The sequence below is a fragment of the Fusarium pseudograminearum genome, chromosome 4 (genome assembly GCF_000303195.2).
Source record: "Fusarium pseudograminearum CS3096 chromosome 4, whole genome shotgun sequence".
NCBI classification, from domain to species: Eukaryota; Fungi; Ascomycota; class Sordariomycetes; order Hypocreales; family Nectriaceae; genus Fusarium; species Fusarium pseudograminearum.
Genome location: NC_031954.1, coordinates 5428931 through 5439898, shown reverse-complemented (window position 1 = coordinate 5439898; position 10968 = coordinate 5428931). Strand labels below are relative to the sequence as shown.

Here is a 10968-nt window from a genome sequence, read left to right as displayed (position 1 = left end):
TTTTTTTTTTTTTTTTTTGGCGAGATGGGTTTGTATTTTCCGGGTGTACGTACCGAACCAACTTGTTTGTTCCATTGACCGAAGGATAAGCTCATATTTGCTTTTGACTATTGGTATATGTGCTCGATAACAGCACGTGAGCAGTTGACCAGGTACAAGTGGTTTGTCCTGTGTTGTAAGTTGATTGTGTGATTGGCCTATTTGTTTTGATCTGTATCGTGAACAACCAGCCTCTCAAACACTTGTTCTAGATTGCAGATCAAACCCCCACCTCCAGGTTATGATAAAGCAGGCAACTAACGTGAGACAACTGAAGCTCCTACATACATACACTAATGCCAGAATTCTGGCATGGTGAACTCGCTCCCCTGTATTTAGTTACCTACCCTCGTTGATATCTAATTGTGATATGTGGTATCAAAATGCCTTTCATTGTGTGTACGCGGACAGGGATATCCCAGTACCTTGCCTGCTTGCCAAGTCCATCAAAATGAAACACTCTCTTCAGGCTGATATCATTCAGTTGGATATCATATCTCGGTGCAAAGTAATAGCCTTTGCGGGGTTTACACATCCGGAGATAGCATCATGAGATAATGACTGCTACTATCCGTACATCTTGGCCATTCGAATAGGTTATCGTCCTCGCCATCAATGCATCAAGGTGTAACCAAACCCCACTCGGCATTGATCTCATTGACACGCTGTCACATCTTCGATAGCCTCAAACGCACCAACGCTATAGTAGGCAGTCATACTACGTAGTAGCACAACGTGCTGGCTGGATCGGGCTGTCATTGCCTGCCTCACTAAAGAAGAACGGTCACTGCAACGTTGGATACGTATGGATATGGGGATGACAAAAACAAGGCCGCAGATAGACCTATGCCGGTTCAGTGAGGATTTGTTTAAGCACTATCCTATGCTGTGTGTAGTTTGAATCTAGCCAGTAGCCATGTCAAAGTGCTCAATATTTGTCTTCTCGTAAGCGAGTTACTATTTCATCTCAAGATTCTTTTTAACGACCGTTAATTTGTCATGACAGCATACTCTGTACGTAGCATCAGTTGCGTGCATCTACCGAGACGAGTCGTGGTGGAGAGGATTTAGCGAAAGGGAATAAAAGCGAGGATCGCTGGGTTAGACCCTGCTTTGTACGCTGGACCGTGATCCTGGACCTGCGCCTGAGACTCGGAACTAAACCGTCTAAGATTAAGAGCATCGGAGCTTGGCCTTGGGAAGCTCATGACCCCATCGATTCCCCAGTTGCCAGGCCCAGGGATGGGACTCTGGGCCCCTAGAGCTGCAGAGTCCAAGGGGCAGAGGATTCGATCTGCACTTAATCAGGTAAAGATGCGTGGGAGTGTGTACCTGAATTACGCATCCCTTTATTTTGTTAGTCTGTTCCGAACGATGTGGCCAATTTTGAGTGACAAGTCGAGATAGGTAGTCGTTTCTACATATGTCCTGTTGCTGGGATTGAATTATGACAGTCTTTGAGGTGTGACGCTTGGGCCATGAAAAAACGACAATGGAGTCAAGGGACGTGAACTCTTTGAAAAAAGAAAAGAAAATAAAAAGACAGCTCAGATGTTAGTACGTGTGCAATAGCCACTAACCTACAGAGTAGGTAGGTATCGGAGTGAAAGGGTCGTGATTGCTTGGCGAGTCTCGTGTGTTGTCTTGTTTGGCTTATAAGTTGTGGAATAATATCTAGGTTACCCAGGCCAAGCGGTGGCAGTAATAAACAAAAGATGGACCGCTACGATGATAATTTAAATCAAATGGTCGGCCTCATTTACATGGCTCCAGGGCTGGCTCGACAGAGATGGCCAGGGTCACGGCGCCGGCGTCTTTCGGGGCGGCGTCCCGCAATCGATTTCCTTTCAGGTATCCGTCCGTACCTTGGCGGGTAATAAGACGATAGGGAGGACGGGGTAAAGAAGAACGGACTAACTTATTCCATTGACCACACAGAAAGACTGAAAGGGTACCTTAGAAGGAGCTTAAAAAGAAGCGCAGAATAACTTTAGATTGGTATAGTGAGTGAGTTGTAATGGTAGCGAGGCAAGGCGTGCCTTTACAGTTTACCTACTGTCTTGGCTAGCCGTTAAGGATCTGCACCCTAGACTAGGTCGCTATCTTAGTAGGTACCTACCTACTAATCCATCGCTGTTACTGTCGGTGACCAGTAGCTCAGAAGCTTAGTTGGCGTTCAACAAGACGAACGACCCTGTCCTGGCTGGCAAATTACAACATTCAGGGACTTAATCCATTGCCCCCTATTCCATCCACTTCTGCTGCCACCCACTGGTGATGTACTCTGTATGTACATACGAATCAGTACAGAATTTTATTTAATGGATACGTCCTTGTTGATGATTATCCATGACGATGACGATGAGTTATCTATGAGAGGCCATCAACGATTCACAGCGCTGCAATGCAATGCATGCTGTGGGAACACAAGCACGCGGATACGGTGAGAAGCTGCCTGCAGAACAATGCACAATCAGCTCTCTAGCACGCTACAGTGTGACTACGATTGGTAGAGTAGACGCAGCCAGCCGCTGCCCTTGCAGGAACGAAACTGCATCGCATCGCATCGCATCGCATCGACGAGGCCAGCAGCCTACCGACCTACCGACGGATCCTCCTGAACTCTACTATACTACTCTGTACATACTATGTACTGTTCGGATACATATACGGGAAAACAAGGCCAATTGTTAATCAACGAGAACTGGAGCTTCGCTGATCAGCAGCAAGAAGAGCAAGGGTCCCCCCACGAGAAGAGACCCATTAAGGTAAAAAAGATGGTATGGATCCATTCATTGCTTGGCTTGACCCACGCTTTAGAAAAGACACGCCCCCCCTTCCCCATACCAATCTTTCTTTTCACTACAGATACTATGTAGGAGCCTGGGCTTTGTTGAAGGTCACTGGAAAGTCACCAGGGCCCCTGAAATTTGAAAAATTCAACGTTGACTTACTTCAGCCATTATCTCCCAGAACGACAAAGCCGGAGACGACCGAAACAAAAGCCTTCCTTTTTGACTCTCTATCTCGCCTCTTTGACAAACTCTGGTGGCTTGCTTTGCAAACTGCTGCTAATGGACAAACCAGAGGATAAGACGAGGACTGGTCCAGCTTACGCCAGGTTCATTTCCATTTTCTTGCACCAACACTAGTTTCCCGCCGTTCTGGCGGCTGGAAGAACCAGTCATCTAATCAGGTAGCCACTCCGGCTGTAAGATCGTATATGCTTCTCATCTTAATAGCTGTTTAGAGGCGGCTGCATTCAAACTGGAGAGGACGGCGGCGCCTCTGGGCTTTCTGGTAGGGCTGCAGAAAACACATGATAGGTTTTTACCAGTGATCGACTGCACACTAACAGTAGATTGTTCCCCTGTGCCAGAGATGATGATTTCTAGATTCCGAATGGCCTCTGTCAATGTTTATGCTAGTCATTTCTATTGACGGTCAACACCTCCCTACCTCTAGAATTTAGAGGCTGGGCTTCATCGACCCTAGTGACCAATCCGGCCATCGGGTGTTCCCTCAAAAGGCCTACATAGATACCTTTTATCCACTGACAGGACGGGACGGGAAGTCTCCAGTATTAATAATTCCATGGGGCCTGGGTCCCCAGGACCTGACCATCCATCTCAGCGCTCGGGAGCGCCCAGAGATATTGACCACCTTGAAAGCCGTAGGATGTATACACAACTGAAGGTTTAGTGAGAAACACAAGGCAAAACAAAGTGAAGTCATGATTCTTAGCTGTCAATCGAAGCGAAAGCGGACCAGGTCAGGTCAGGCCAGACTAGACGAGACCAGCCTTCCCTGGCCATGAAAAGAAACCGTTCTCGTTAATTGCATCCTTGGATGGGTTCGTTAATTGATTTTTGGAGTGAACGATGTCAACCGTCGTGTATCTATCGGATACTAGTGGTCCAAAAGGAATAAGAAAGAAACCGCAAACACCCACAGCACATGGACAAGCGCGAGGATGGCTGCCAAAGGTCGTGGGTACTTCTCAAGTTATCTCTCCCGCGGCCAAGCTGCAAGCGATCAAAATGTACCTGCTACCGACCTGACCCATCCATTCCAAGGTCCTCCCAAACCAATCCGATCCGTGGACGCCCCCTTCCTCTCCTTCCCTTGCTCCCCTTCCAGGATGTTTTACTACCCTGGCCATTCGATCTTTTCCTCTTTAGGCCTGTTCCCCTTCTTCTGCTCTCTCTACCCTCGCTCAACTCCCTCTGCTTTGACCTTTTTTCTTGAACCCATTTGGCCCATCCGAATCGTCTTTCTCTCTCTCTCCACACATTCAGAACTAGAATCCGCTCGCCCCAGCGGCAAATCGTTCATTCTTTCTCTTACTTCCTTTGTTCTTCTACATCGTCTCGCCTGCGAACGTAAACAACCTACCTTCTTCCACTTCCACTTCCACTTCCACTTCCACTTCCATCTCCATCTCCATCTCCGCTGTGCTGTCGTCCTTGGTTGTTCGCCTTTCAATCCCGTTTACTCGCGATTCTTGAACACGACAACTCGTCCCCAGCAAAAGATAATATAGGAAGCGCAACTCAATCGCTAATTCACAATGGCTGCGAACACAAAGGTACGATGCGAAAACAACACTATCCCCACGCACGAAACATGCGTTTGGATTTCTTGAACCCCTGCCCACTTCAATCAGCCAGTCACGCATCGTTGCCTTGCTAACTCCAAGATACAGTTCCTACGAGAGTATAAGCTCGTCGTTGTCGGTGGCGGTGGTGTCGGTAAATCATGTTTGACTATCCAGTTGATCCAGAGCCACTTCGTAGACGAGTACGATCCTACAATTGAAGGTTTGTAAACTCTAATCGCATTTGCATCGTCGTTATACCGCACCGCAACACGCACTGACACTGTACCTCACAGACTCGTACCGAAAGCAGTGCGTTATCGACGAAGAGGTCGCCCTGCTCGATGTTCTCGACACAGCTGGCCAGGAGGAGTATAGCGCCATGCGCGAGCAGTACATGCGCACCGGAGAGGGATTTCTACTAGTCTACTCCATTACTTCGCGACAAAGCTTCGAGGAAATCACCACATTCCAACAACAGATTCTGCGAGTCAAGGATAAGGACTACTTCCCCATGGTCGTTGTTGGCAACAAGTGCGATCTGGAAGGCGAGCGAGATGTGTCACGACAGGGTATGTTCATATAATACATCCTACTCAGCCATCATTCACTGACAATTCTTTACAGAGGGAGAGGCCCTAGCCAGATCATTCGGCTGCAAGTTTATCGAGACCTCAGCCAAGTCTCGAATCAATGTCGACAAGGCCTTCTACGATATCGTACGAGAGATCCGAAGATATAACCGCGAGATGCAGGGTTACTCGACCGGCAGCGGTGGCACCTCTGGCGCCAACGGACCCCCTAAGCCCATGGATATGGACAACGGCGAGCAAGAAGCTGGATGCTGTGCCAAGTGTGTGCTCATGTAAACGGGAATGACGCATGTGGACGAAAAGCACCCATCTCGAGACGAAGGTGGATGTGATTGGCAGAATATACCCGCCATGTCTGGGTCTCGCCGATCGCGTGCAATACGATGTGAGGATGCAATTTAACCAGGAGGCTTTCGGAAGAGCACGGAGATGATTTTTTTTTTGATTGCATCGGATGAGGAGTCAGGTTTTGGGCTCGCGTTCATGTTTGAAAATGGACGTAGCCTATGGAGATACCCAGCGATATGGGACAAGGGACCCGGCGTGCCTACGACATGTCATGTCTTTGTGAGGCCGATGGCTCATGCTTAATGACCCATGATCCATATGACGTGGAACATGGATCGGCGTTTCTCTGGAGCGGCTCGCTGTTTTGGACGTTGTGGATAAACAAAAACGGACCGCCTACTCACTGGAAGAGAGAGAAAGACACCGGGAAGGGAGTATGTGTCAGTATAGGCAAAGCAGTGCAATGCTATGCTATGCTACTCGTCCCTTTCTAATGACCTCGTGAGAGACACAACCCACCCGACCTTTTGCTCGTTTGGTTCGTGTTGCCGGGGAGGATGAATATTTCAAGATTAAAGCACGGCTTCTACAGGTTCTTCTATATCCATTATTTCATACATGTAATTTTTTCTTTCTTTTTTGCTTCTCTTTTTTCTATCTTGTCAATCTCGAGGTCTCCTTCTCTCCAGCAGCAATGGTTCAATCAGACAATACAAACACAATTTTCTTACCGTTCAAATGTTGATTCCTTCCCTTGAGCAGAACATTCCGGTTATTCGTGCTTTCAGCCACATGGCTTCTCACATGAAGGCGGGACGGAATGCTCAATACCAGTGTTGACCCAGTCAATCCTTGATCGCGTACGACAGGCTGGACAAGTGCCGGACGCTCAGGCAGGTCGATCTCACTCCAACTGTGTCTCGAGTTGCTCACACCTGGAAAGCTAATTGATTGAAAAACTAGACTACATGTCTCGAATGCGCTTAACTCTAGAATACACTCTCATTTCTTCTATCATCATTCATTACGTCCCACCCATTTCGACATCTTCTATCTCATGACTCCTGCCATGCACTGCTCCTCGACGTGGACCAATAAGCTCACGCCCAATGTTTGAATTCCATAATTTCTTGTCGATGAGGCTTGGCTCGTTGGTCGTGTCGTTCTTCTCGTTTGCTACCCAGTCGTTGCAATTCACACATGCCCAAGCTGTGGGTGCACCGTCCAGAAAACCGCCGGAATCTGCCGATAGATTGACTTTATCGAGAGGCTTCCGGGCGAGACAGCCGGGGCATACCGCCTTCTTGAAAGACGAAAGTCGCCATTCCTTCATCAAGGCTGAGAACTTGAGTGCTTCTTCAGCATAGCGCAATCTATGGAATCTGCAGAGAGATGTTCCAAACAACCTGTTTGCGCATGAACAACCCGTCAATGCCTCTGTGTTGCAGAATTCGACAGTTCGCGATGGGTCATTGTTGGGTGTGTAAGTACTTTGAGAATGTTCCGTGTCAGCCACCGCACTATAAATCCGGCGGGCGCCAATGGCTCTGTACTCGGCTGCGTTCTGGACACTGCTGCTCATGTGGCTAGCACAATCGTTGCATAAGTAAGCACGCATGCTGAGAAGTTCGTCCTCGGTGATGGGGTTGTGGTCATGACGGAACATGTCTTTGACGTTACCCTGGATACAATCATCGCAAACTGGGAAGTAGCCCGGCATGGTGCTGCGGTGCGCAAGACTTTGGCAAACGGCTTGATCTTGCCCACTGCCGTTCTGAGAGCTACAACGACCGATTCCACCATTTCCTGGCTCGGCACAACATTGTTGTGATCTCCCGCCTCTTTGCTGGTAAGGGACATCGTCCAAGACATTGGCCTGGGGCGCGGGCTGCTTCCATTGACCGTTGACAACAGAAAAGAGGCGTGGCTCTGACGATGCGCCATCGGGCTGGTTGCTTGATCTGTGCCACTTTTCCATATCGAGGCCCTCGAGAGGGTTAAAGACTTTCCATCTTGAGCTTTTCTCCTTTGCCTTGAGGCGCGGCTTCTGATTCGCATCCAAGACGAAGCCCAGAAAGGGGTTGAAGCTCTCCTCCTTCGTGCCTGCGTCCCCAGGGACTCGGTTTGCGAAAGGTTTCCGTCGTCTGTCAGGTTTGGATGTCCCAGTGTAACTGCGTTTCTCAATGAAGCGGCCACGAGGTTGATCCTCATCAAGGCCGAACATCGTTCTTAAATCGTCTTGGTTCATCATGGCGATATCAATGCCCAGGTTCGATTGTGCTGGGGGTTGAGCCTGCTGAGCCTGCTGATCATCACCGTCTTGTTGATATCCGAATGCCCCCGAGGCGATCATGGCATCAACGGCTGCATATGAGTTTTCTTCTTCCTGCTGCGGTTCATCGAACCCTGGCTGCTGATCGAGATTAGGAAGAACAAAATCATTACCGCCACCATCACCGCCGTATAAGTCGTTCAGATCCAATCCACCATCAGGTGCTTGTTTAAGGAAGTCTGGGGTTGGTGGCTGGGCTGGAACTGGAAGGGCCGCGTTTTGTCCTGCGGGAAGACCCAGCAGCCCACTGTGGAATGGTTCTTGGTCAGCGAGTACCGGGTTTCCTCCAACGGTACGTGGCATTGCCGGTGCAACAGACGGGTCTATCCCAGCCTGTGTCATCATTGCGTTCTGGGCATCGCGGAGCGAATTCCAAATCATCCGATATACCGGTCCATTATCTATAGGAACTTGGTAGCCTGGCCAGAATTGACTGATGAGCGCCCCCAGCTGTTCGGCCGTCAGTTCTCTGGACTGCACGTCTTTGAAATCGCCTAACGTGCCATCGGCTTTGATCAAGGGGGCGGATATGCCTGGGGGAATCACGTTGTTTGGTGGTCGATGGTGTCGATGCAAGTCGGCGACGGCTCGATAATGAGTTGCCCCATCTGCGACAGTGCTAATGCCATATATGGGAGCGATAGGACCAATCCAATGCTCGACACTTCGTCCATCTTTGATATCGTTGACGCCTCCAGGACCGTACCCCAAGGCCAGGTAATACAGCGGACCAGGGGGTGGAGCTGAGTCGCCCATTCCATGCGCAGCAACCTTGTACCGGGATATGCAGCCATATGCGTTGTCCTTCTTTAAAGCATCACATGTGGAATCGGTGCTCGTGCAAGAATCACACGGTCTCATTCGATCACAATTGCGTCCATTGTCTTTGCACGATTTGCAAACCATGTATGGAGCATACTGGCCGAAACCAACTCTGCTCAAGTCATAGATTGGATATCTTGTCCATTCATCGTTGGCGTAGTCATAGGTGGTGCAGTCGATACCGAATTGCGTGCAGCGCTCGCAAGCGTAACCCGACTGATGCCACATGATCAGGCACTCAGCTGCTGATCCAGCCCATTGACAACCTGTGCACTTCTTGCGCCATATGGTACTGGTGGTGGCTTCCACGTACTCGTACCATTTTATCTTCCGGTGTTTCAACTTCTTCGTCTCGTCCACCTCAAACTTGTCGCGTATACGCCAAGTTGTCGGGGCAGGCTCATGCGAAGGTGGTGCGATGATGTTGCTTTTGTCGTCCATACACGGCGCACCGTCTTGGAGGCATCTTGTACAGCCTTGCCTTTGCGTATCCCACAGTCGCCTGTCAGTGATCCAGTCGCAGCACTGATCTCCCTTCAGCGCCTTGAATTCCAGTTGGCGCGCAAGACAGCGGTCGCACGCGTGTCGATACCATGCTGGACGGGCCAACTTCTTGGGCCGTTTCATGGGCATAAGGTTGTCATCAACACAGCAACGCTGGTCGCGCCGACAGTGAGAGCAATAGTAGCCGAGCATAGCATCTACATCGCAAGTCTCCGACGTTCTTTTGTTCGAGCAACGGTCGCATGTAGGCTCTGCGAAGGTTGGAGGATCATGATCGCCGTATTTCTTATGTTTGAAATCGACCAGAGGGGTCTTGACGCCTGGGACGCGGCACATGTGGTCGTTTTCGGTAGCGATGTCTCCGGGCTGTCGGGTTCGAGAGCGATAGTTTGCGCAGTTGCCACACTCCCTATTGAAAATATCCGCACCTAAACTTGGGATTTGTTCCCAGTCGCATACTGGGTTTGCGGTGAACATGGCCTTGCCGATGGGATGATTGGCGCAGAAGTCGCATATGGCCCCTTCTGCGATGATTTCGTGGTTACCTCGCACCTCTGCAGCGGTCTGCTTGTTTTTATCAATGCCAACATTCTCGTCCTTGTCCTTGCCCTCTCCCACGACACGTTTCGGCCTCTTTACAACTAGGAGAGGGCCATTGTCATCGGTGGGAACGTTAAGCCGTGAGGGCCTGATGTAAACATTCTTGACGGCTTTGCTGGGGCCCTTCCCAGGCCTCCCACGCTTCGCAGGCTTGGAAGTCGCGGGTGTTTTAGTCCCGCTGCTTGCTTTGCTCTTGGAACTCGTTGTTGCGCGGCTTCTGGTTCTCCCAGAGACTGGTGTGTTGTCGTTTGGGACCGGATCGTCAACTTGGTTGCCGTCATCTCCGACGGCGGCAGACTTTGTAGTCTTTCTTCGGGTACGACGGGGCTTATCAGCACTGGGTGATGGTTCTCGACCCCTCTTCTTGCCCTTGGTCTTGCCCTTGGTAGCACCTGGATCAGAAGCCGCAGGACTTATGAAAGGGTTTTGATTCAAAACACTGGCGGGATCAGGATTGGGCAAAAGAGAGGGACCCGAAGGAGCAGGAGAAGGATTCGAGACTACAAGAGGAGGAAGAGCTTGATTAGGAATTAGATATCCAGGATCAAGAGCGGGATATCCATCGGGATATGCAGGGGTAGGAACCGGAAAACCCAAAGTACGGGCAGGTCGGTTCCGAGGAAGAACAGTGGGAGAGACGATGGGTTCATCTGTGATGGGGTTGATGGCTGGAGCCAGGGTTGGATCGTGGGTCTGAACGATGGGCGGTCGGGAAGCTAATGGTGAATTGGGCTGGGCAAGACCAAACAGATTGGGATCTATCAGAGCAGGGTCCAGCCAAGGCATATCCTCATCGTTCGGACCCGGAGGCGTGGGGGGGAAGTGATTCTTATCCGCCATTATTCGAGAAGCGCTGACGAGTAACAGTTGATGATTGTTCGATTAGATAGTAAACTTCCGGTTCGAGGACCGCTGGGACAATGCAAAGCGAGGAAGTAGTTGATGTACTTGACAATAAGGTCAATAAGTTGACGTGATGAAACTGGTGATCAGTCTATCAAAGACCGGGGAAATCAAAAGATGTTCATAAACAAGAATTGACTATGTTGAAAATGAAGCTCTCCGTGTACAAGGCAATATAATGATCGCGACAACGACGAGCTGACTTTCACATTCTTATCCGTCAAGTTCCCATGCCTCGAGTCTCAATCCCTTTGTTTCATGAGCACTCTCCCCAGTGTAAACCGTCTTTG

General features: G+C 49.8%; 2 protein-coding genes across 2 annotated transcripts, besides 2 other annotated features; one reads left to right on the top strand and one right to left on the bottom strand.

Moving 5' to 3' along the window:
* Positions 1–2592: 2592 nt before the first annotated feature.
* Positions 2593–2618: a microsatellite.
* A 1184-nt stretch (positions 2619–3802) lies between these two features.
* Positions 3803–3840: a microsatellite.
* Positions 3841–4609: 769 nt separating this feature from the next.
* FPSE_00865 (uncharacterized protein) lies at positions 4610–5505 on the top strand (the record flags this gene model as incomplete). The annotated part of the gene is made up of 4 exons (XM_009253985.1): positions 4610–4627; positions 4745–4859; positions 4933–5208; positions 5264–5505. 4 exons carry the CDS (start codon positions 4610–4612, stop codon positions 5503–5505), a joined length of 651 nt encoding a protein of 216 aa, XP_009252260.1.
* A 1036-nt stretch (positions 5506–6541) lies between these two features.
* On the bottom strand, positions 6542–10615 carry FPSE_00864 (uncharacterized protein; the record flags this gene model as incomplete). Its single annotated transcript, XM_009253984.1, has 1 exon — positions 6542–10615. The coding sequence occupies one exon, from the start codon at positions 10613–10615 to the stop codon at positions 6542–6544; it is 4074 nt and encodes a 1357-aa protein (XP_009252259.1).
* Between the last annotated feature and the right edge of the window lie 353 nt (positions 10616–10968).